General features: G+C 40.0%; 2 protein-coding genes and 1 long non-coding RNA gene across 9 annotated transcripts in view; 2 read left to right on the top strand and 1 right to left on the bottom strand.

Annotated features, from left to right (window-relative positions):
• The window catches only part of ube2d1b (ubiquitin-conjugating enzyme E2D 1b), an 18,599-nt gene extending 5,540 nt beyond the window's left edge, over positions 1-13,059 (top strand). The window contains exons 2-10 of one of the 7 annotated variants that reach the window (XM_041210018.1): positions 3,639-3,735; positions 3,926-4,078; positions 4,181-4,500; positions 7,937-8,000; positions 8,096-8,127; positions 8,226-8,303; positions 8,394-8,499; positions 9,641-9,734; positions 10,881-13,059. In XM_041210018.1, the coding sequence (XP_041065952.1) occupies position 8,000; positions 8,096-8,127; positions 8,226-8,303; positions 8,394-8,499; positions 9,641-9,734; positions 10,881-10,926 (357 nt within the window). In that variant the 5' untranslated portion in view covers positions 3,639-3,735; positions 3,926-4,078; positions 4,181-4,500; positions 7,937-7,999 and the 3' untranslated portion in view covers positions 10,927-13,059. Of the gene's footprint in view, positions 1-3,638; positions 3,736-3,870; positions 4,079-4,180; positions 4,501-7,936; positions 8,001-8,095; positions 8,128-8,225; positions 8,304-8,393; positions 8,500-9,640; positions 9,735-10,880 lie in introns of those variants that run through there. The other 6 variants (XM_041210015.1, XM_041210017.1, XM_041210016.1 and 3 more) reach the window with 6 other exon arrangements.
• On the bottom strand, positions 5,683-26,569 carry LOC121289982. Its single transcript, XR_005945688.1, has 3 exons — positions 26,419-26,569; positions 12,882-12,960; positions 5,683-6,036 (listed from the first exon to the last, which is right to left on the bottom strand). It is a non-coding gene; the product is annotated as an uncharacterized LOC121289982 (long non-coding RNA).
• The window catches only part of tfam (transcription factor A, mitochondrial), a 34,149-nt gene continuing 33,995 nt past the window's right edge, over positions 26,549-26,702 (top strand). The window contains exon 1 of the mRNA XM_041210012.1: positions 26,549-26,702. Within this exon, the coding sequence (XP_041065946.1) occupies positions 26,623-26,702 (80 nt within the window). The 5' untranslated portion in view covers positions 26,549-26,622.

The following is a 26,702-nucleotide window of genomic DNA, read 5'->3' as shown; positions in this document are numbered from 1 at the left end:
CGTGTCAAAGCCTGGAGGGTGGAATAGGCATGTGACCATCTAAGACTGAACCTGTGGGTATGTTGGAGCAGAATGGAGTGTTTTACTGTATATCTGAGTGAGAGACTGCTATACGCTCCCAAAGTGACTATGCTACATTCCACAGACTGATGTTCGTTACCTACCTTGAGCACAAACTTCACCAAAAAAAAAACAAATTTTATTCTCCTAAAATTTCTTTACTCATGAGACTGACAGTAATCCTTAAACTAACTTGTTTCTCAATTTGAGATGTTTAGGTCATGACGTATTTTCTATCCACAGGATTTGAGATATAGATGACCTAACAGAGTGTCACATTTTCATTATTTGGCAGTTTTGTTTTTGTCTTTTAAGTCACTTGCATGAAAATTACTTCTTGTTTTACATCTTAGATGTTTTCAAAAGTTGTGAAGTATAAATCCCAATTGTACATTGTTAAACATTCCTTTATCATAGTGCAAGCAATGCTAGATATGTTATTAATTTTTTGAAATCCTATACAATTTATGAAGGACTAATACCTATTTATTAATCTCTGATGTAGTTAATTGGATATAGTGCACTCCTAAAAGGCTGTATTAGTCAATTTGGCAACCAAGACAAATGTATTCTGGGTATATTCTATGTAGCCAATTGGCTTATTGCACCATGATTGACAGCTAGCTCTGTCTGACATTTTGTCAACAGTCACAGCAACTGTAAGTGCAACAGAACAAAAAAAAATTTCAAAAACTATACAGGCTAGAACCATGTTAGTAAGTTAATCAGCTTACATGGAGCGAACAGGTGGGTCAATATTTTAGGCTGGGACCACCTTCAGAATTTGATTGAAAAAGCATTTTAATAGAATTAGGGCAGGAAAAAAAAGTAAGTCAGCAATCAGACACTAAGAGAAGAGATTGTTAGATAATGTAAACAGTCTTCTCAAGACTGCAGGAAAAGTATATATGAAATTGACGGTGTTAAATGGAGAACATGAGAATAGCTCAAGTAATGTGAGGCCCTTCCAAGCAAAAGTTTCAAAAGTGGGACAAGTTGATAAAAATACGTTTTTAAAACCACAATGCTTAATACATCGTTTGTCAACATGTATGGCTCCCCTCAACTTCCAGCCCAAATTCCAGGTGGCTTCCTCCATATTCCTAAATGTATCCTCCTATTAACTTCCAAACCCCTGTAGCACCACTTGAGACAACTTGACAAACTTGGCAAAGTGCTATGTGGTATAACCCTCCAACTCTTATACACCATGATTCTTAAGTTGCCATGAGCACTGCCACAAGAGATCAACCAGTATATGCTTAAACTTTGTATTGTCTTACTGGTGGTTGGTTAAGCTATGTAGAGTATTTTATCTCCTGGTGACTTCCCGGCACTAAATTATGTAGAAATTGGTTTGCTTGTTCTTACAGACAGAATCATTGTGGTACGTCAGGGTCAACTCCTGTTGAAATATGGTTTAATACTAATGAGTATGTGGGTGAGCTGGGTACAATATTTAATGCAAATTGTTATGATCCGATTAGGGGCTGTTAACATTTAAAGAGAACTCCGAATACCTTGTTTTACCTAATAGAATTATGCCGGAAGAATTCACTTTCTTCTGACAAAGCAGAACTTTATTGTATATAGAACAAATTAAACAAAGCAGATACAGGTAAGTTAACACCAAAGCTTTTTACTATGTATGTTGTGTACTCAGGTTTACTTATTACTGCACCCCACCACCCCCTCCCCCCAAACCACCACCCCAGGAATTCTCTTAAAAGACACGTCAATCTTAGAGTTATTTATTTTTATAGGGACCACCCATAAGTATGCCACAGTCCACTAGAGAATTCTCAGCTCTAACTATTCTCAGAGGTAAAACTTTCATTTACCATCTCTTGACTGTGGACACGTCAGTCTCTTATTCTGGTTACTTTTCAGTACTATCAAGTTAATCTGGTTGCGTTCTTTGGCACAAGACTCTCTGAGGACCACTATAGATGTTTCCACTAGTTTCAACTAGGCCATCTCCTAGCTTCTGTTTCCTCACAAAATTCAAACTGAGATTAAGCCTCATCTGCATTTCATATGGCTAATGATGAAGTTAGTTTTTTGCTGTGGTTATGCTGCAGACCTAGCTAACTTTACTTCACCTATCTCTTAGTGAGCTGCAAACCCCACAAGGTTCAAGTTGCAACTAAATCTCCCAGCAACTATCCAAATAAATTGAAACCAGAGGACCCCCCCCCCTCCAAAGCTCCACCAATCTCCATGACAACCTATCGTGCTCTGTGTTGTCCTCAAACCAACCCTGAGATTAATTATACCTCATAATTTCTTCTTTGACCTGATAAAGTAAATGGGTTTTGCAGCATTTCAGGGTTTACTGAAGCTTTTAAATTAATTTAGTTATAACTCCCAAATCAAAGCATTTCTCTGGGCTGCCATACTGCAAGCTCCCCAGCTGAGTAAACACACCTACTGTTTTATGATTTTATTTATCAAACTGTTAACTTCTTAAGTGAACATGGCTCCAACCTTTTAAGTGTGAAAACCCCCAAGCTGCTTTAATTGCATCTATCCTAATTCATCAGTTAAACTTTAATTCATAAAACTAAACGTTATACACAAGAATCATGAACTAGATGTTCGCGACAAATGATTTGAGTCGTGTTTAGTGCTTGAGGAGTCACGCATTAGAATGAGAAAGATAGTGATAGACTTCAAAAGGACGTAGGGTGTTGGAATTTGCAGTCATAATAGATGAAATGCAACACAAGTGTGAGATGATGCATTTTGGTAGAAAGAATAAGGAGAGAGAATGCAAGCTAAGTAGTACAATTTTAAAGGGTGCAAACATAGAGATCTGGAGGTGTTTGTGTACAAATCTTTGAAGGTGACAAGGATGTTTAATAAAGCAGTTAATAAATTATATGAGATCCAGAACTTGAAAAATAAAGGTGTAGGGTACAAAAGACAGGAAGTTGTGCTAAACTTACTCCAGCTGGTGTTAAGGTAGTGTGTTATGTATTGCATCCAGTTCTGGGCACCACACATTTGGAAGGACATGAAGGCTTTGGAGAAGGCCAGAAGAGATTGACTGGAACGGTTCCAGGGACGAGGGATTTTAGTTATGTGGACAGATTGGAGAAGCTGGCATTGTTCTCCTTTGAGGAGAAAAGGCGAAGAGAAGATGCAATAGTGTTATTTAAAGTTATGAGGGGTTTTGATAAGAGTAAATAAAGAGAACTTGTTTGCAATGGTTGAAGGGTTGATAACCAACACAGATTTCAGGTGGGTGGCTTAACAACCAGAGGCAACATGAGTAAAATCCTTTTAATGCAATGATGGTTAGGATTTAGAATGCACAGCTTGATTAGGTGATTGATACAGATTCAATAGTAACCTTTAAAAAGTAACTGGGAAAGTTCTTGAAAGAGAAAGTATTTACGGGTATATAAAGTAGAGTGGGATTAACTGAAATGTTCTTCAGAAGAGCTGACTCAGATGCAGTGAGTCAAATGGCCTCCTCCTGTGTTGTACTGTTCTGATTGGAGGAACTGTGCTACATTGTGTATTCCTTAAAGCTAGCTTTTGAATTTTAAATAGGTAATTGTTTTTGAATATAGCAGATATTCCTGCAACGTGACAGGTTTGGTGTTGTTCCCATCACTGATTTGATAATGGGGTCCAGATGAAATTTGCTCGATTCGTCCAGATTTTAGCGTAAGTGCTCTACTTTAAATTGTGTTTCCTTGAAGTCGTGCATCTTAATTTTTATGTATAAACCTTTGTTCCGCTTGAGGTTACATAGTTTTTGTAATGCACCTGTAACTCATCTGGCTCTGCCTCTCTTTTTAGATGAACTTGTTGGAGACAGTGAGTGAGCCTTTCACATCTGTCTATGTCCTTTTAGGTAGCCTGTGAAATGGGGTCAGGCTGCAGGCGGACATACATGCAGCAGCAATCTGCTCAACTTGTCTACACTGGAAATGGCAGCCGAGGCAAGGTAGCAGGAATGTTACTCTGCTGGAAATGACACAGAAAAACAATCACTTTTATTAACTAGGTAGAGTATCCTTTGATTCTACCAGCAGCATTGGAAGTTAAGGATGAAGCTCCTAATTTTTGTACAATGTTTTACATAAAAAAACTTATTTTTCCTCTCCAGTTATCACCCCTTCTACTGAAGGCATGCTGGGGGACAGTTCAACAAATACTGGCCACCAATCGTTACCTCGCTCAAGTTGCCATTCTTCATATGTGATCCTAGAGATTGGGTTTGGCAAGCTGTTCGACACTAAGGGGCATCACAGCTGAGCCCGATCCTATCCACACATGCACTTTACAACAGGGGAAGTACTGATCAGGACCTGGAACATTGACTGATTTTACTCTTCCTTAGCATGTGGGTGCTGAGGGCCCCTCCCGCCACCTCGGCTGAGATCAGCTAACTCAGCACAGACTGGGAATGGAACCTGGGATGTTCTGGTAGGTATAGCTCAGTCAAACTCTGCCTTAACCAACTGAGCTATTAGGGAGATGAACAATACAGTCATTTTGTTTTATAAAATTGCTGTAGTTCATCCCATTAGCAAGAATGTTATTGTAAGGAAACACTTTAATTGTGAAGCTCTTGGTTTCCTATACCTCACATCCCTTTTTGTTTTTCCTTAAATGCTCCTTTAAATATCTATTGGCTTGATACATCTGAATCATCAAAATTTTGGCCTGTTCATTGCTGGTTTTGTACGTCCTTGATTTGCATTGCAAAAATTGTCCAATATATGGTTTACAATGTTCTCTATCGGTATAGTTTACAATTGTTGCTCCTGGGATTTAACTTAAATTACTCAAGTGGTAGACTTCTATTTGTTATTGGAACTGAATTAAATTACGCTCTTGCAGTTTGGTCCCTGGATTCATCGTTTTTTTTCACGTCTCTAATTTACTCTGTGAGATTGACAGCTACAAATAACTTGTTTTTTGTGTCAGTTGGTTATTTTAGGGTGTATCGAATATAAATAACTTTAAAAAAAAAATAAGGCTGCCAAGTCAACTGAAGTAAGCAGCTGTTCTGTGCAAATATTAGAGTTTGAATCTAATTTTAAATGAAGATTCATGCCCCTTCAGCTGCATCTTCACTGCCAGACATTTCTGGTCCTGCTCATTTCTGGTGGATCGACCTCCCTCAGTCAGCTGTTGCCACTGCTTCATTTCTGGGTCTGGCCTCTCCCAGACCTTGGCCTATACTTGAGGCCCAACCACGTGTCTTGGACTGCTTCTAGCTACATGTCCTCAAGTACTTTTCTGGCCCTTAAGCTTATTTTTCCCTACAGTGCTTCCAGTTCCCACCTCTCTCCCACGCTCTCTGCCCCCTCTGTCCCAATACACTTAATTCTAGAGCTTCCCTCTCCATCTGGCCCACTCCTCCACTCTGTGTTGCATGGTCTACTGGTACCACCATTATAAAACAGCATATCCTCTAACTGACAGTGCCACAGGATATTGTCTGTGTGTGTGTGTGTCATACCATCCCTTGAGCCTCCAGTATATGCCTGTCCTGCACCTGATTGACTAAAAATGTCATTCATAAAATAAATCCGAAGTGACTAGGCCGCAAGCCTACCAAGGAAGTACAATCACAATTAATCATTCAGAAAGGACCTTGAAACAGCTGCTTATTAAGTGCTTGAAATCTTAAATAATTTTTGTTGAAGGCCTACAGCTCTTTCAGGCACCTCAGAGTTCTTAAGACTGTCACTGGGCCAACTGTGAAACATCCTAAGTGAAGAGTTCCAACCAGGTAGTATACTGTAACCCCCGAATGAACCAGTACCACTCTTGGCTACATCTACCAGAATTCAACAGAAGCCTGTCTTCCTTTTGGATCTGAGCACCACCACATTTTAGAGTTGGTGAGGGTGCATGGATTTTATTTTTGATGATCTATTAGACAGACCTTTCTCTGAGAATGCTGGACTTGTTCTCTCTAGGTCTGGCAGTGACTATTCAGATGATCTGGTCCTAAAAACAAGAGAAACACATATATTTTTAACAATATGTGAGGAAAGCAATTTAAATAACCATGTACAAGCCTTTGTAGTATTAAAAGTAGCACGTACACTGTGACATTGCACTTAATTTGCTACAAATGCAGAACATTTTTTAAGGAAAGGACAAATACTTAATACAGACTGCTGCTGAAGCTGATTAGAACTTTACAATTTACAAACCTCCCTGAGAAAATTGTAGTTAAACTTGTGACCTGAGCTCCTAATTAATAGTTTTTTAAAAAAGTTAATTTGGCATAGCTTTTCCTTAGCAGAACAATACATTGTATGTTAAATGTCATAACACTTGTGTCCTTTCTAAAACAGTTTAAAATCCAACTTCTGTGAACAATTGAATGAGTGCATGTGCATTCATGAGCATAAAGTATGTTGTAGAGAATTGAACCTGCCATTCTCCCTATTAGTCTGGGGATTAGCTAGTTTCCTTGCCTCAATATTCAGAATGCCTCTGCTCATCGCAAGTGCTAGAATTTGCCAGGATTCATACCCACTCTATTCTTGCTTCAACTCGGTCAGGCCTTGTGTCCTGCTGCTGCTCCTATTGTACTGAACTACTCCGTTCCCCTGCATGTGCACCATTCCCACCCAACTGCTCCACTCCTGATCCATGTCCCAGAATAATCATGAGCAACACCAGGGACATTTACTGGTTTAATACAACATTAAACCTATCATTGTGCTGACTGATCTTCACAAAATTTAAAGTAATGTCTGATTGTTGAAAGATTTGATTGGAAAATTGTGCAAATCAAACACCAGAGTGTGTATAGTTTCTTCCCACTTACAAAAATTTTACAATTTTAAGATGGGATGTAAATATTCTACTTCAAACTAGTGACTGAGATTTTATTTTTGTTAGCGCTGCGAATACGTTCCAATATTGGTCAATAATGTGTTCTGCTATAATGTATAGGCAAATTACCAGATGTATTAAATTCCTACTATATGGTTCTTTATTGAATACTGATCACGGTTATTCAGTAAAATAAATCAGTTTTGTTTTCAAATAGACCCAATAACATTGTTCTGGTTGCGATGGGCATAAGTACCACTTTACATCTTGCGCGGTTGGAACAAAATAGCTGTTGTAGTTATCGTCTAACACTAAAAACAATTGGTGCAGCAATAACAACTGTAATAAGCAGGTCATTACTAAACTTGTATCTCTGCTCTGTCCCCTATGTGACTGCAAATATGCACAGTACATATACTGTAGACTCTTAGTCATGGAATTGGAATCCACATCATCATTGTATGACATTTGTACAGCTATTATTGGCTAATTGCATTGCGAAAAAAAGTTCTGGAAAATTAATTCTGAAGCTAACATTTATAGTATCCTGTCACTAATAAGTATAACATTTATTCTGTTTAATTTGACAAAAATATCATCTTGATGCACGTTCAGTTGAAGACTAACTTGAGATCTTTTCCATTCTGAGCAATACTGTATCTCACTGATTCTTCAGTTTTGCAGTGTTGTGTAGTCTTGCTATGTGTCACTCTTACTTTTTAATGCAGCATCAATGCTGTTATTGTTTTGGCCCTTAGCATGTCACATACTCTGATGCGAGTATTGACAAGTCTTGGATGTCTTGGCACCTTGTTTACTTTTCAACCTTCAATTTGAATGAAGTCCAATTCATGATTTGCACTTCAATCCAATGTGAGTAATATAATTCTCCCCCCCAGGAGCACCGGTTTAAAGATATTTTAAAAACATCTGGCAGCTAAGCTTGTGTAAACTACACTCTCTGCCTAACATATCAAGTACTTCAGAAGACGTAGTTAAATTTTTTGCGCAGGAGATGATTTTGCTGCAGTAACAATTTTATTCTCTTTTGATCATTTAGGAATTGAAAGACTTGCAACGAGACCCACCAGCTCAGTGTTCAGCAGGTCCAGCAGGAGATGATAGTAAGGGTATTTTTTCTTTTTAAGATTTGCATTTTTTATTTTGAATGAGACTTTGTTCTAAATATTGCTTAATATCTCTTGTCTTCAATGTTTAGTGTTCGCTTGGCAAGCCACTATAATGGGACCTGTGAGTAGCTGATGAATTTTTATTTTACATTTTATTCAAGTTTTATATGTGAAATCCTGTTTGCATTTAACACGTGGGATTTTCTGTTTTCCTCCCAGTACGACAGTCCGTATCAGGGAGGAGTTTTCTTTCTTGCAATTCAATTCCCTACAGATTACCCTTTTAAACCACCAAAGGTAACTTTCACTTTTAAAACATTATGCACTTTGGGAAACGAGAAAGGAATCTTTTCTCTGGAAATAATGGTAACTTTTTATAATTTAAAGGTTGCATTTACAACAAAAATATATCATCCAAACATAAACAGCAATGGCAGCATATGTCTTGACATTCTGCGGTCACAGTGGTCACCAGCATTAACGATATCAAAAGGTATGGCTGATGTTCTTAGTATTGTAAGAATACTGTTTGAGTGAATCAATTTCATGTTAATAAATTGTCCCCTCTTTGATTTTAGTGAACGTTTTTTGTTCAACAAAGTAAACATTTAAAACCAGATGGGGACTGTTTGAAATGGAAAGACCTGGTTTTTAAGCTCAGACTATTGAGAAGTGTCCTGATAATCGGCCAACCTCAGTTTATCTCCCATGATGGTTCTCTATTCACAGGATATAAGTTTGATTTTAAACTGGCTACTTAGAGAGCACATTGATAACTAGTGTAGGAAGAGGAAAGATCCCATCCATATTCAGAGGGTTAAGGTGTATCTTGGAGCAGAATAGTTATGAATTTTACTTTGGAAATGTAATCGCACTGTACCTCATCTGGTGCGGAACTGAGGATCATCAGAAGAATGAAGGACAAAGTTAAGAGACTATTTTCTAGAGTTATTACAAGATGGAGTGTTTTACCTCAAACGGCCATTGAGGCAGAGACTACAACATTACCTAGAGTAGGATCTGACGGAAAAAGAAACTAGAAGAGGAATAAAAGGATTAGTTTAAGAAGAGGAAACTGGGATTTCAGTAGATAGCTTTGATGGATGTTCTCATTTAGGCATGATGCTAAATCCCTATTATGGTAAATCTGATTTATTTTTTCTTGTATTCACTGTAGTATTGAAGGGAGTGTTTGTTGGTCACATCTTTCAGATGAGATTTTCAACTGCGGCCCCGACTGCCTTATGAGGTGTGCGTATAAAGAGTCTGTGGCACTATTGGAAGAAAAGTCGAGAGTTCTCCTAGTGTCCTGGCCAATATTCACCCCTCAACCTAAACCACTAAAACAGAGTAACTGGTCATTAATCTCATGACTGTTTGTGAGACTGCACAAACTGGCTGCCATGTTTGCCTATATAACAACAGTGACTGCACTTCAAAAGGGTGAACTGGTTGTGAATTGCTTTGGAATGTCCTGATAGGTGCTACATAAATGCAAGCTCTCTGCTTGCTTTTACACGTACAATTTTAGTCTGGTATAGTATCTTAATTACACTAATTAAATGTGTGCAGTTTGCTTTTCAATAATTCAGCTGGTTTGAAAAGTAATGGGCATTGTTCTTCTTTCTTGACAGTTTTATTGTCAATTTGTTCACTCTTGTGTGATCCTAATCCTGATGATCCACTGGTTCCAGAAATTGCACACATGTACAAAACAGATAAGGAAAAGTAAGTAAAATATAGAGCCTTGAGCATCACTCAAGTATGTTGTTTAATCAAATGGAAAAGCAGTTTCTGACATTTATATTTCATCAAAGTGCAAGAAAGCACTCCAGTGATGACCTTTTGCTTCTATAACTATGCTGGTTAATTTCTATGAAAGTTACAAAGCTAATTGAAGAAGTGCCTTCAATAAACTGGGGGAAAATAACATTCTATTTGTTTCTAAACATACTTGATGCACCATTCATTTGTTAAACCAGTGTTCTTGAAAGCAGGCATTTTGAAAACCTTTTGTGCATCTGATTAGATGCACATAAATTGCAGTTTTTAATTTTCACTGAATTGCTCGAGAGAGAAAAGGTAACTGGAAGTTAAGATTCTTTCCTGACCTGAAGTCTTTGACTTGTCCTGATAATCCTCCAATACCCATTAATTGTGTGGCCCTGTGTCCCAGTTATCCACTGTAGACAATGGAAGCTGTAGGAGACTGTGCCATTGGCTATATTTTTAATTGTTTCAGAACATAGCCATTCTGTCTATAAAATCAGCTCCTCTGCAGGCTCACAACTTTTCGTGTACCCACCCATGACATAACCAGGCCCAAAAGAGAAGGCCTTAAAAAGTTCCCTGAGCCGTGGACTCTCTCACTACAGATTTGAGCACTGAAATGTAGTGATGACTAACTTCAGACAAACCTATTGTGAGGCCTCCATCTCAGAGAAGATGCCAACCTTAAAATCACTATAGAGCCCACCAGTTTAAGTAGGCTTCCAAGCTATCCAATTTAGGCAACAGGCCAATGAAGGTGAGTGCAGTTGGAGAGGGCTAAAGTAGAAAAATTGGGAAATCCAGAACAAATAGGTATTGCAGTCATTTGAGATTCCTTTAACCATCTGTTTATCTGCCAGATTCCCTTCTGTCAATCCAGGTGCTCCTGTTAAATTTGGGTTTGGTAAAACATCAGTTTAGGTGATGAAAACTGTATTAAATTTAAATATCAAAGATTTTATCCATTTACCATCTGCTTTTAATAAAGTTCGTCTGTCAAAAATTCAAGGTAGAACCATTAAAATCCATAGACTTCACCTAAATCCCTTATTTTCATAAGTGTGTTTTGTGCTAAGTTCATGTTGCCTGTTTTATTTTTGGTAGGTACAACAAACAAGCAAGAGACTGGACTCAGAAGTATGCGATGTAGAATTGATGTTGGCTATACTACAACATCACAAGAGAAGAAAAGGTGGCAACATTTTTTTCCAATTGGAACCCATGCAGTTCACAATAAATATTAATTGTGGATAATGAGTACTGTAAATTTTTAGTTGAAACAGTGCAAATAGAAAACATACTCATTGTGTCTTTACTCAAAACTACAAACTGTTTTTGCAAAAATTGCTAAATGAGCAATGAAGCAAGTAGTTTACTAATAAAATTCCAAATAGTGATGTTTTTCCTCTTCCAACAAGCATTCCAATGCTAATTCTGATCTCAGTCCTCCAGTCAGACTGCTTTGCAATTCTATGCATTACATTTTGGACTAGTACTAACAAACAATATGTTTTTTGACAATTTTCTTTTTACTTTGCTGCACTTGTTCCAAAATATTGGTATAAAACATGGGAATAAACTGGTTGCCAACAGTGATTGTCGTTGCCAGATACCAACATGTGCAAATGTTGGCCTGCCCATTGTAGTTGCATTCCATTTACTGGAAGTGAAGACGCAGCATCATTTCTGATGTTCGTACTTGGAGTGAGTTTTTAAACTTGTGCAGCTGATTGGATCGCTCAACAAGCCTTGTATATGGTGCATCAACTATATCACAAGACTAAAAGTTTACCCCTTGTTACCCTGTCAGAATTTAAGTCATTTTCATCTAGTTTCAAATGTTTTTTCATTAGGGATTTAATTGTAAGTGTATATGGTGCTGGCTTTTTATATTTGACATATATACACAGTGTTACCTACCTCTGGTAAAATGTACCCTTGCTTGCTGATTATCCATTAGATTGATTTGCACCCTCTCCTGATTGGTTTGCCATCCTTGCCTGTGATTATCTAACTTGAAGTAAATTTGCTGTTGTGAATGGTCTTAACATTAAATGATAAATGAAATCACAGCCAATTTTCCAATTACATGAATTCCTTAAGCTTGAACCACTGTAGCAGAAACAATTTCAGGGCATTTTATCTAATTTTTCTGTTTTATTTAGAATATAGGTAAAATCATGGAAAACAAATATTTCACAGCCAAATTGTATGAAACTTACCACAAATCTTGAATTCACAACTGAACTGTTATCTTTATACCATTATATATTAAATATTACTGAAAAATGCACCTTTTCTCTAAACAGTGAAGAACTGAACTGTTGCACTTGTAATTAAAACAGTTGGACTGTTTTGTCAGTGCTTTGTTTTTTTAAAAAAAAGCTTCTAATTTTTTTTGCTTCAGTGTTTGACTTGGATATTTATCCTAGCTGAAACTTGAGATGTGCGCATCTTTTTATGGGATCTATCTTCTACCCTTATCAAAAGCTTGTTTTCTGTGCATTTCGTTAAAGAAGTAGGGTTAATGTTTCAGGTCTTAATAACCCTTCATCAGAACCCTCTGAAGCACAAACTGTATCTTCTTCTCTGCACAGATGCAACTTGACCTGAGTGTTTCCAGAATATTCCTTTTTTTATTTCAGATTTCCAGCATTTGCAGTATTTTGCTTTGTTCAGTCTGATGTCCACAGTGGCTGGCCCATGATGTACAGAAACTGGATTAATGCCAACTAGTCACTTTAAGGCAGTGCCTTCAGGAGTTTGGCTTTTCATAGTGATATCACTGGCTTAAAATCACAAATCATTGAGACAGAATGGAATTCCTTGTAAAAGCAACACGTGAAGGAGGCTTTGCTCTACTTCTGATAACTGATGGCTGTTAATTGTGGATTTGTTTTTGTTTATAAAAAGCTTTTAAAATTGTTAAAACTTATATTTAAAAAAATCATACAGCTTGTGCATCTTTCACTTTTTTGTCCAAATAAAAAAAGTTCACAAAATTAATCCACATTGGCAACTATTATTTGTAAACCAGTTTTAAATTTGTATTCTCTATATTTTGTTTAGGTCTGTTTGTCCGTGCACGTTAATATTGGTATTTACCTGTGGTTTGTGTTGTCATAGTAATAGCTGGATACCTTTGGAATTTTCATACTATGTATTTGTACATACTGTGTGTTATCTGCAACAAGAAAAGTTTTCAATGAAAAATATATAATGGAGCTCAAAGCCTGTGAGTTTACAATATTGCAATCATCGATGAATAAATCTTTTGCTCGTGGTGCTGTTTGTCATCTAGCCAAGGAAAGTAGCTAAAGGTTAAGTCATGTCTAACCAACCTAGTTGAAGCTCTTGAGGTAACTATTGTGATGGATAATGGAGTGTTTATGGATGTTATTCATACAAACTTCCAAAAGGTTCCACACAAAAGATGAGTAAAGAAAATAAGGGTATGTGCAATTGGAGGTAACTTATTGGCTTGGGTAAGAAATCGATGAGGTAGGAAACAAAGATTAATGATCAAAAACAAAAATACCTGGAAAAACTCAGCAGGTCTGACAGCATCTGTGGCGAGGGATACAGCTGCCGTTTCGAGTCTGTATGACCCTGCATCAGAACTAAGACACAGAAATGAGATGAAATATAAGCTGGTAGAGGGGGTGGGACAGGTAGAGCTTGATAGGGAGCCAGTGATAGGTGGAGGCCAAGAAGAGACTGCAAAGATGTCAGACAAAAGGACAAAGGGGTGTTGATGGTGGTGATATCTAAAGGATGTACTAATGGGGACATTAAGGGTAGCAAGCAGGACAAGCTAGCCCTGGTGGGGGTGGAGTGAGGGGAAGGGATCAAAATGGGCTAAAAGGTGGAGCTGAAACAAGTGAAATAAATTTAAAGATAGGAGGGAAAAGAAAAATATATTTGTAAAAAAATTATAAATTATTGGGAAAAGGGGGTGGGGTTGGAGGAGAGAGTTCATGAGCTGAAATTGTTGAACTCAATATTAAGTCCAGAAGACTGTGAAGTGCCTAGTCGGAAAATGAGGTGCTGTTCCTTCAGTTTGCGTTGAGCTTCACCGGAACATTGCAGCAGGCCAAGGACGGACATGTGGGTATGAGAGCAGGGTGGTATGTTGAAATGGCAAGCGACAGGGAGGTCTGGGTCATGCTTGCGGACAGACCAAAGGTGTTCTGCAAAGCGGTCACCCAGTCTACGTTTGGTCTCTCCAATGTAGAGGAGACCGCACTGGGAGCAGCGAATGCAGTAGACTAAGAGAAGTGCAAATGAAATGCTGCTTTGCTTGAAAGGAGTGTTTGGGCCCTTGGACAATGAGCAGAGGGGAAGTAAAGGTGCAGGTGTTGCACCTTCTGTGGTTGCATGGGAAGGTGCTGTGGGAGGGGGTTGAGGTGTAGGGGGTGATGGAGGAGTGGACCAGGGTGTCCCGGAGGGATGATCCCTGCTGAAAGCCGCTGGGGGAGGGTGAAGGGAAGATGTGTTTGGTAGTGGCATCATGCTGGAGTTGGTGGAAATAGCAGCCCAGTCCCGGCCATGTATTCACCATACCCTCTGACCTTCCCCTCTCTGAGGCTGAACATTCAGTGCTCAGCAAAGGACTCAGTTTCGTACCCTTATGCCCTCACCTCAATGAATTTCGGGCTCAGCACAATGCTGAACTCTTCTTCCGCCAGCTTTATCTCCGTGCTCACTTCTTTGGGAAGGAGTCCTCTCCCTGTTCAACGGATCCCTTTACGCCTCCAATATTCTCCCTCCACCTGGACCCCTCCCTCTGGATTTTTACCTGCTCTCGATCTTTTCATTGAGAACTGTCGGTGTGACATCAGTCGTCTCAATTTCTCTGCTCCTCTCACCCACTCTAAACTTTCTCTTTCTGAACTTGCCACACTCCGTTCTCTCAGGTCCAACCCTGACTTTGTCATCAAACCCGCTGACAAGAGTGGTGCTGTTGTCTGGCACACTGACGCCTACCTTGCAGAGGCTGAGCGTCAACTCACAGACACTTCCTTCTACCTCCCCCTGGACCATGACCCCACCACTGAACATCAAACCATTGTTTCCAGGACTGTCACTGACCTCATCTCCTCTGGCGATCTTCCCTCCACAGCTTCCAACTTCATAGTCTCCCAACCTCGGATGGCCCGCTTCTATCTCCTACCCAAAATCCACAAATAGGACAGTCCCGGCAGTTCGATCATGTCAGCCTGTTCCTGCCCCACAGAACTCATTTCTTGCTATATTGACTCCATTCTCTCTCCCCTTATCCAGTCTCTTCCCACCTACATCAGCGATTCCTCTCACGCCCTACATCATATCAACAATTTCCAGTTCCCTGGCCCCAACTGCCTCCTCTTCACCATGGACGTCCAATCCCTCTACACCTCCATCCCCCACTGGGATGGTCTGAGGACTCTCCGCTTCTTCCTCGAACAGAGGCCTGAACAATCCCCATCCACCACTACTCTCCTCTGTCTGGCTGAACTTGTTCTCTCACTGAACAATTTCTCCTTAAACTCCTCTCACTTCATCCAAGTAAAAGGTGTGGCTATGGGTACCCGCATGGGCTCCAGTTATGCCTGTCTCTTTATGGGGTATGTGGAACATTCCTTGTTCCAGTCCTACTCAGGCCCCCTCCCACAACTCTTCCTCCGGTACATCGATGACTAATTCGGTGCCGCTTCGTGCCCTCCTCTGGATCTGGAAAAATGTATTAATTTTGCTTCCAATTTCTACCCCTCCATCATTTTCACATGGTCCATCTCTGACACTTCCCTTCCCTTCCTTGACCTCTCAGCCTCAATTTCTGGTGATAGACTGTCCACCAATATTCATTACAAGCCTACCAACTCCCACAGCTACCTCGACTACAGCTCCTCACACCCCACTTCCTGTAAGGCTGTAAGGACTCCATCCCTTTCTCTCAGTTCCTTCGCCTCCATCGCATCTGTTCTGATGATGCCACTTTCCAAAACAGTTCCTCTGACATGTCTTCCTTCTTCCTTAATCGAGGTTTTCCACCCTCGGTGGTTGACAGGGCCCGCAACCGTGTCCGGCCCATCTCCCGCTCATCTGCCCTCACACCTTCCTCTCCTTCCCAGAAGCATGATAGGGTCTCCTTTGTCCTCACTTATCACCCCACCAGCATCCGCGTTCAAAGGATCATCCTCCACCATTTCCGCCAACTCCAGCATGATGCCATCACCAAACACATCTTCCTTTCAACGCCCTGGTGGCTTTCTGCAGGGATCGTTTCCTCCAGGAAACCCTGGTCCACTCCTCCATCGCCCCATACACCTCAACCCCCTCCCACAGCATCTTCCCATGCAATCGCAGAAGGTGCAACAACTGCCCCTTTACTTTCTCCCTCCTCACCATCCAAGGGCCTAAACACTCCTTTCAAGTGAAGCAGCGCTTCATTTGCACTTCCCTCAATTTAGTCTACTGCATTCACTGCTCCCAATGCAATCTCCTCTATATTGGAGATACCAAACACAGACTGGGTGACCGCTTTGCGGAACACCTTCGGTCTGTCCGCAAGCATGACCCAGACTTCCATGTCACTTGCCATTTCAACACACCACCCTGCTCTCATGCCCACATGTCCGTCCTTGGCCTGCTGCAATATTCCAGTTAAGCTCAAGACAAACTGAAGGAACAGCACCTCATCTTCCGACCAGGCACTATACAGCCTTCCTGACTTAATATTGAGTTCAACAATTTCAGATCATGAACTCTCTCCTCCATCCCCACCCACTTTCCGATCCCCCTTTTTCCAATAATTTATAATTTTTTTACAAATGTATTTTTCTTTTCCCTATTTTTAAATTTATTTCAATTAATTGTTTCATCTCCACCTTTTAGCCCATTTGATCCCTTCCCCTCACCCCACCCCCACCAGGGCCATCTGCCACTAGCTTGTCCTGCTTGCTACCCTTAATGTCCCCATTACCACATCCTTTAAAAAATATCACCACTATCAACACTCTTTTGTCTATGACATCTTTGGCAGTCTCTTCTTGGCCTCCACCTTTCACTGGCCCCTATTGAGCTCTATCTGTCCCACCCCCCTCTACCAGCTTATATTTCATCTCATTTTTAAATATCTTAGTACTGATGAAAGTTCATACGGACTCGAAACGTCAGCTGTATCCCTCTCCGCAGATGCTGTCAGACATGTTGCGTCTTTCCAGGTATTTTTGTTTTTGTTCTAGATTTCCAGCATCCACATTATTTTGCTTTTATCTTAAAGATTAATGATCACTTGTTACATACTCAGATTGGCAGAATGTGACTAATGATGACCTCATTGCTTTTCATTAAGCCTGTGTATGACCTAAATGAATTACATACAGTCTTCAGCAAAAAGCAGGTTATTCAGCCCAAGTGGTGTATGGTGGTGTTAATAGAGAGCCTGTGTGTCTAATATTGTGGATGACACTAATTTAGGTCATATATTGTAGATGGGAGTATTATGTTGCAATGGTAATGATACATAAAGTGAGTGGGTAAAACTATGGCAGGTGGAGTCAAGTGAAGATACCAATGAATTTAAAAAAAGTGCAAATACAACTTACTTGCACTTGGCCTAAATAGCCAAGTGGTTATGGTACTGGGTTTGTAACCCCAAGATCAAGAGTTCAAATCTCACAATGGCAAACTATGAAACAATGTAACTTCATCTGAAACAGATGGAAACAGGTTTACTCAAAAAAGAGTATCAAGAGTTCAAATCTCACAATGGCAAACTATGAAACAATATAACTTAATCTGAAACAGATGGAAACGGGTTTGTACTCGAAAGAGTTACAACTTACTTGCCAACTTTGTTCTCGGTTTTACAGCTGACCTGAATTAGGGGCTGTGTCTGATTTATCCCAATTTTGTTAATTTAGTTTAATTGTTTTGACTCTTTAAGAGTTACTTGCCTGGGCTTTGACAGCTGGATGTGGACTAATTGAAAGGACTTAACCAAAGTATAAGTATCAGTGAATTCTAGATGCTCTACCAATAAATACGTGATAGTGGTTTGTTATTAAGCTTAAATGTGTGGGAACGCCTTTACATCCAAGCTCCTCTGCTGACTTGGACATATGTTACCATTCATCATGTTAATATACTGGAATTTCATACTGCATACCAGTGGGATGGTGGTAGCACCACAGGATTACAACTGTTCAAGATTCATCATCAACTTGGGGCAACAGAGAATATAAGGTGAGGCAAGATGCCAGCTTTGGCTGCAAAATGACAAACTGCAAGAAATTTAAGAAAAATGTCCTCTTAAATAAGGTGTGTAGAAACACACATTAATAATGAAAAGTTATAAATCTTTCTCAAAACTGCTTGTGTTATTTAAATGACAGTTGATGCTTATTAACTTGTCAATGATGGTGCAGCACCACAATTGTAAATCTTAGGGGCTAGTAAGCTTAATTGTCTTTTAAGATGCTTCAATGACCAGCAACATTTCGGCTCAAACTTGATTTTTGTCTTTTCAAGTATTTATCTGTTTTTTGGAGCACACTCACCTAATGTGAAATCCTTTATTAATGCCAGATGCAAATTTCAGACATGCAATGGCGATGGAGGGGTGGGGGGTGGGTGGGACAGAGACCAAAGGCCTACAGTACAGTTTATACCAAATACTTACATGACTTGATCAGTTACAAGAGATGTTCAAAGTAACATTTATGCTGTAATGATGTTGAAGCAGCTTAAGATGAAATCAAAAGAGATCTTACATTGTGGTGGAGTTGGTGCTTAATGTGCCAAGTCACTGCAGCAGCAATCTACAAAGCAAAGCAAAGCATGTATTATCAAAGAGAATTTAGTCGCATTGACCGAGAAGTGACTAGGGCCAGAAATGAAAGCATAGGGGATAAATGGATCAATTGCAGGTAGGTAAAATGTGCATTTTGGGCACAAGTGCAATGTCCTCTTTCATTTAGTAAGTGATTTGGAAATATGAGAGGAACAATTTTGAAATTTACTGATGATACTGAATTGGGGAGCATGGAAAATTGCCAGAGATTGACTGGTTTGTGAACAGGTGGCAGAGGCAGAGAAATGTGGGATACCACATTTTGGAAAAAGAACATATCCTTAATGATTATTAACAATACTAAGCCGAGGAATAGAGAGATCCAGGATGCAAATACACAGATCTTAATGGTATTACAAACAGTAAAGACTATTAAAAAGGTAAAAAAGCACTGGGTTTTGTATATAGCATTAAATGTAAAAGCAAGGAAACAATATTAAATTGGTGCAAGACATTGCTTAGGCCTCGGTTGGATTATTGCCTGCAGTTCAGACCCTCAAGTTTTAGGAAGGATATTAGAACAATGGGAAAGAATAATTAGAATTATACTGACAATGAGACGTTATAGTTATGGAAAATGCCTTGAAAAATTTATGGGGGTGAAGGTTAAGGATGAATCAAACAGTTTTTCAAAATTAAGTTTCAAGAGGGTGAACAAAGTTATAAAAAGGGTGGAAACCACAGAATAAGGTAAAATGGCTGTTATTTCTACCCAACTGCATGGCACTCTTACTGATTTCATGATGGTATGGGAAAACCTACATCTCTTGTTTCAGTCCAGCAAGGTTGACGAAAACAAGCAAAATAGATGCAGATGCTGGCAATCTGAAATCAAAACAGAAAGGGATGGGAACACTCAGTAGGTCAGGCAGCAACTGTGAAGTGAAAGAATTAGTGTTTCAGGTCAATGAATTTTCATCAGGTTACTGAGTACCTCTGTTGTACGGAGCAGGTTGCGGTTCAATAATGTAGTTAGACTGATATTCAGAAGTCTTATTAAATATGGGGTGGGACAAAAACCTTGCAGAGCTTTAGGTTTCTGGGAAGATATTCCATTTGCATTCGCCACTGTCTCACCAATGGACACTACTCAAAGTGTGGTTTGATTGGAGTATTGTATATTTTATTGTGGTAATATGCAACTTGCATTGCACTGCTTTGGTTGACAATGAGACATTATAGTTATGGAAAATGCCTTGAAAATTTATGGGGGTTAAGGATGAATCAAACAGTTTTTCAAAATTAAGATTCTCAGTAACCTGATGAAGATTCATTGACCTGAAACATTAACTCTTTCTCTTCACAGTTGCTGCCTGACCTACTGAGTGTTCCCAGCACTTTGTTTTGATTTCAGATTGCCAGCATCTGCATCTATTTTGCTTCTGTTTTCATCAACCTTGCTGGACTGAAATGAGAGATGTAGGTTTTCCCATAGCATCATGAAATCAGTAAGAGTGCCATGCAGTTGGGTAGAAATAACAGCCATTATACTTTATGCTGTGGTTTCCACCCTTTTTATAACTTTGTTCACCCTCTTGAAACTTAATTTTGAAAAACTGTTTGATTCATCCTTAACCTTCACCCCCATAAATTTTTCAAGGCATTTTCCATAACTATAACAGCTCATTGTCAGTATAATTCTAATTATTTTTTCCCATTGTTCTAATATCCTTCCTAAAACTTGAGGGTCTGAACTGCAGGCAATAATCCAACTGAGGCCTAAGCAATGTCTTGCACCAATTTAATATTGTTTCCTTGCTTTTACATTTAATGCTATATACAAGACCCAGTGCTTTTTACCTTTTTAATAGTCTTTACTGCTTGTAATACCATTAAGATCTGTGTATTTGCATCCTGGATCTCTCTATTCCTCGGCTTAGTATTGTTAACAATCATTATGGATATATGTTCTTTTTCCAAAATGTGGTATCCCACATTTCTCTGCATCTGCCACCTGTTCACAAACCAGTCAATCTCTGGCAATTTTCCATGCTCCCCAGTTCAGCATCATCAGCAAAATGAAACTTACTAAATGAAAGAGGACATTGCACTTGTGCCCAAAATGCACGTTCTACCTACCTGCAATAGATCCATTTATCCCCTACGCTTTCATTTCTGGTCCTAGTCATTTCTCGGTCAATGCGACTACATTCTCTTTGATAGTACGTGCTTTAAGTATCAAATATTACTGAATTTTCTAAATACACATCTGCCACACTCCTTTTTCTAAACAAAAAAATTCAATTATTTATAACCTGTCATTTACAAATCCACACTGACTATGCTTCAATTGGCTTGTTCATCTCTAAGTGTTCATTCATTTCCGATTTCCTATTCCTTGAAAAAGTATGTAACTACCCCACATGGATTGCAGTAATTCAAGAAGGCAGCTCACCACCACCTTCTCAAGGACAATTAGGGATGGGCAATAAACGTTGGCCTAGCCAGCGATGCCCAAATCCCATGAGTGAATTAAAAAAAAAACAGTAAATTGTTGCCATTTAGCTGTATCTATAACAAAATCATAGTCACTATAAATGCTAAAATTAATTAAGCCAGGCCTCTGTTTATGCAACAATTACAAGAACTGCAAATAAATCTCATGGTTCTGTACCTCTCCACATGATGACACCCAACTCTACTTCTTCATAAACATCCTTGACTACATGGCCAACACTTAGTTGTTGGACTTCTTATCTGACATTACATTGTCAGTGAGTCAGATATTTTTACAATTGAACAATGGGAACACAAAAGTCATTCTGTTCAACTGCTGTCAAGGACTATTCCTGTCCAGACAACCTTCCCGCCCGTTCAGGCTGAACCAGCTCATGCTGACTCTTCCACTTCCATTTCCAATTGATGGGATCCTAAATCAGTGGGTAGATTCATAACCTGATTGAACATTTTTCACTTCACTTGCAACTGCTTGGGAGACTCTCCCTTCTTGGAAGATAGTCCTTAGGTCTTTGTTTTTCTTAACCCTGTCAGTACTTCAAAGGTTTTCTATCCAGTATCATTCACCAAAAGTCAGTCACTGATCCAAAATTCCCTACCATAAACTCAAACTATCATGTGTCCACAGCCTCCAATCCTGATAGGCCTGAGGAATCTTTATCAGGCAGTTCACAATTTTATATTATGTCGTAAACAACTCGTTGCTATCAAATATAATTTCTAACAATAAAATGTTTTTTTTGGTCACTATTTGTTTTTAAAATGTAAAATATTGTTGGGGCACGTTCCAAGGACAGACAGCTCACAGGCTGCCAGAGGATGCAAATGTTAGCGACTCTTTTTGTTTTTAAACTGCCTTTGAAGAATTCTATGGTAATACTCTTTTTAACTGTATGAGAGAAAGGTCCTAAGAATCAAAGATAAGGTTGTAATGTTTACTGATACTGTGGCTGTCTCACTGACTAATGTTACTGAGGAAAAAAAAGGAAAAACTGCAAATGTTGGATATACACGGCAGATCAATCAGCATCTGTCAAGGGACAAGATGGGTTAAGATGCTTCAGATTTGTAATCTTCTTCAGAACTGAAGGCTAAGAGATGGAGGGACATTTTAGTAAGAATAGAAAAACAGCGACAAATATAAGGTTGAAAGGGTGACATCTAACAGATACAACAATCCCAAAGATGGAATTAATATATGAAAGGGCCTACAAACTGAGATTAAAAAATTGGTGACATAAAGAACCTGCATTTATACAGCCTTTCAGGACCTCAGGATGTTCTTCACAGCCAGTTAAGTACATTTGAAGTATAGACACTGTTGTCATGTAGAAAAAACAACAGCCAATTCATATACAACATAGCCCCACAAACAACAATATAATGATGACTAGGTAATCTGTTTTAGTGAAGCTGGTTGTGTGATAAATATTGACCAATACACAAAGTGAACTCCCCAGCTGTTCAAATTGTGCTATAGGACCGTTGGCGTCTGCTTGACAGGACATAGGGAACCTTGGTTTAACATCGCTTTTGAAAAACCCCACTCCCTCAGTACTGCACAGTGGTGTTAACCTAGATTATGGGCTCAAGTTTCTGGAGTAGGTCTTGAACTCAACCTCCTGACTCTGGTGAGAGTCAAAACGATATTTACAAGATCATCAGTGAAATAATGCAGCAACATGGGAAAACAAAAGAAGATGCAAATACAGGGGATGGGGTATGGATGATGAGTGGTCCACATACAACAAAAGTTTTATCTAAAGGGAAAGAGAAAAATGACAAATGCAACCTGATCTGACATTTGAGGGACAAGATAAAGAAGTAGCTCATACCATGGGTTCAGAACCCCTAGAAATAAAACCTAAACATGAGTTAACTCTCTCTCATTGCCTGAGCCAGCCTTCTATTTGATTGTGGATTTGATAAAAAATGTGCTAATCCTACCACCTTCTGGACAGTGAGTAATTCTTGTTGCTATAAATATTCATATAAATAAAAGCCTTGCATTACTCCACATAATGACAAGAAAGCTAGCATTTCCCTGACAGTTTTTTTCCGACTTTCATAACAGGCTTCTCCCAAGAGGAGGTAGGATTTACAAGCAGCTGCCAATTCATGAGACACCCTCATCCCTTGTGCTCAATATTGGCAGGAGAGGCAGATCTGCTACCCCCCTCTTTTTTTCTAAAGACAAACTTCCCCTAGCAACAGCAATGAGCCTCTAGTTAACCTGAGAGAGTGCCTATTTTCAGTACTTCATTGCAAGGTTAGTCAAGTTTCTGCTCTCGTTCAATTCAACTTTGTGGCTTTAAAGGGACAGATGATGTTAACAAAGTTCTGCCTTTGACATTTTTTACAAGAAAAGTTTGTTTTACATCTATTGTCTACCAAAACCCTGCAGCCACTTGCATTTATATAATTTATATCATTTAACTTACAAAATGTTCCAAGGTGCTCTGCAAATTTTATCAAACAAAATTTGACACCGAAACACGTAAGGAGACATTAAAGCCAAATATTTGGTCAACGAGATATAGGATTTAAGGAGCAATTTTTTTTTTTATTCATTAGGGGATGTGAGCATCACTGGCTGGCCCAGCATTTATTGCTCATTCCTAATTGCCCTTGAGAAGGTGGTGATGCGCTGACTTCTTGAGCCGCTGCAGTCCACGTGGTGTAGGTACACCCACAGTGTTGTTAGGGAAGGACTTCCAGGATTTTGACCCAGCGACAGTGAAGCAACAGCGATATAGTTGCAAGTCAGGAAGGTGAGTGGCTTGGAGGAGAACTTCCAGGTGGTGCTTTTCCCATCTATCTGCTGCCCTCGTCCTTCTAGATGGTGGTGGTTGTGGGTTTGGAAGGTGTCGCCTAAGGAGCCTTGATGAGTTTCCATTGTGCACCTTGTGGATGGTACACACTGCTGCCACTGTTCATTGGTGGTGGAGGGAATGAATGTTTGTGGATGGGGTGCCAATCAAGTGGGCTGCTTTGTCCTGGATGGTGTCCAGCTTCTTCGGTGTTGTTGGAACTGCACTCGTTCAGGCAAGTGGCTTGTGCCTTGTAGACGGCGGACAAGGTTTGGGGAGTCAAGAGGTGAGTTTCTCGTCACATTCCTAGCCTCTGACCTGCTCTTGTAGCCACAGTATTTATATGGCTGGTTCACTTCAGTTTCTGGTCAATGGTAACCCCCAGGATGTTGATAGTGAGGGATTCAGCAATGGTAAAACCATTGAATGTCAAGGGGTGATGGTTAGATTCTCTCTTGTTGGAGTTGATTATTGTCTGGCACTTTGTGGCATTAAAATTACTTGCCGCTTGTCAGCCCAAGCCTGGATATTGTCCAGGTTTTGCTGCTTTTTGGTATGGACTGCTTCAGTATCTGAGGAATCATGAATTGTGCTGAACATTGTGCAATCATCAGCGAACACCCTCACTTCTGACCTTATGATTGAAGGAAGGTCACTGATGAAGCAGCTGAAGTTGGTTGGGCCTGGGATACCACCCTGAGCAACTCCTGCAGTGATGATTTGGACTGAGATGATTGACCTCCAACAACCACAACCATCTACCTTTGTGCTATGTATGATTGCCACCAGTGAAGAGCTTTGTCCCTGATTCCCATTGACTCCAGTTTTTCTAGGGCTCCTTGATGCCACACTAGGTCAAACGCTGCCTTGATGTCAAGGGCAGTCACTCTCACCTCACCTTGGGAGTTCAGCTCTTTCGTTCATGTTCGAACCAAGGCTGTAGCGAGGTTAGAAGCTGAGTGACCCAGGCGGAACCCAAACTGAACGGCAGTGAGCAGGTAATTGCTAAGCAAGTGATGCTTGATAGCACTGTTGATGACCCCTTCCATCACTTTACTGATGGGGTCGTAATTGGCCAGGTTGGATTTGTTCTGCTTTTTGAGTACAGGGCAATTTTCCACATAGCCGGGTAGATGTCTGTGTTGTAGCTATGCTGGAACAGCTTAGCTAGGGGCACGACAAGTTCTGGTGCACAAGTCTTCAGTACTATTGCCGGAATGTTGTCAGGGCCCATAGCCTTTGCAGTATCCAGTGGCTTCAGATGTTTTTTGACATCACGTGGAGTGAATCAAATTTGTTGAAGACTGGCATCTGAGATGCTGGGGACCTCTGGGGGAGGGGCCTACATTGGTCATCCACTCAGCACTTCTGGCTGAAGATTGTTGGGAATGCCTTATCCTTTGCACTAATGTGCTGGGTTCTCCATCATTGAGGATGGGGATATTTGAGGAGCCTCCTCCTCCAGTGAGTTGTTTAATTGTCCATCACCATTCACAAATGGATGTGACAGAACTGCAGAGCTTAGATCTGGTCTGTTAGTTGTGGAATCGCTTAGCTCTGTATCACTTGCTGTTTGTGCTGTCTGGCATGCAAGTAGTCCTGTGTTGTGACTTCACCAGGCCCACAGTGCCTCATGGTTAACCAGTCTTGAGTTACGACATCTGTTCGAAATCTATCCCATTTAGCATTGTGATAGTGCCAAGTAACGAGAGGCAGAGAGATTTGGGGAGGGAATTCTAGAGCTTGAAGCCTTTGCACCTGAAGGCGTGGCTGCTAATGGTGGGGCAATTAAAATCAGAGGTGGTGAAGAGGCCGGAATTGGCAGAGCACATATATCTCAGGGGGTTGTAAGGTTGGAGGAGATTACAGAGGTAGGGAGGGATGGATGGATTTGAAAACAAGGATGAACTTTTTATAATTTAAGTTTTGCTTTACTAGGAGCTAATGGAAAACAATTTTAAATTTAAAAGCAACATATAAACCATCCTGTCCCATTTGCATTACTCTCTCGGTGTCACAGAACAACATATTTTTTCACATTTTGCGACCAATGCCAGTCAAGCCTCACTTAAAAATGTGTTTAAATATGTCTTGTTTTTACTTTTAGTATTTAAATTCCACACGTATCCTTTCCTGAAAAATTCAACCAAACACGCCTCTAGCAATAAAAGTAAAGCACCATGGGTGTTGGAAATCTGAAATAAAAACAGAAAATGCTTTAAAAACTCAGCAGGTCTTGCAGCAGCTGTGGGGGCAGAAACAAAGTTAATGTTGGGAGTCCGTCAAATTCAACCAAACACGCCTGTGGCGATGTTTTCTTACTTAACTTACAAATGATTAAAAGGTAATGAAATAAAATTGGATGAAATAATCATACACAGCCAAAGGGAATAATAAACAAAATTCTGGGGAGCAAACTGTGGCATTGCAAGTTTTGCTGCAAAAAAAATGCTCTCGCAATTTTCAAAGAAATCATGGTAAAACCATCGTGAACAGCAAGTGGCAGACAGATGCTGCTAATGTAGATGGAAGCTCTCACGTTTGTTGGTGTAGTTTTAGTGAAGATTACTGCACACTTTTTTGAATTTGCCTCTCAGTCAGAGGGAGCTCTTCCCAGCTGCCTTGCACCCAGTAAATATTCTGGTGCAAACGGTGCGACCATCATCCTCCTCCTCCGTCCCAGAATCCCTCAGCGGGCGTGGTGAACAATCCGCGGGAGCTGAAGTGACCCTCGAGTAACGGGATGGCGAGCGTCGTATCTCTGGGTTTGTTCGGTAGGAGATTCGGGGGGTTGCTCAATAGCTGCTCCTGGCCGTCTGTGAG

This window comes from Carcharodon carcharias, chromosome 17, assembly GCF_017639515.1.
Source record: "Carcharodon carcharias isolate sCarCar2 chromosome 17, sCarCar2.pri, whole genome shotgun sequence".
Lineage (NCBI taxonomy): Eukaryota > Metazoa > Chordata > Chondrichthyes > Lamniformes > Lamnidae > Carcharodon > Carcharodon carcharias.
This window is presented reverse-complemented; position numbering and strand designations above follow the sequence as displayed.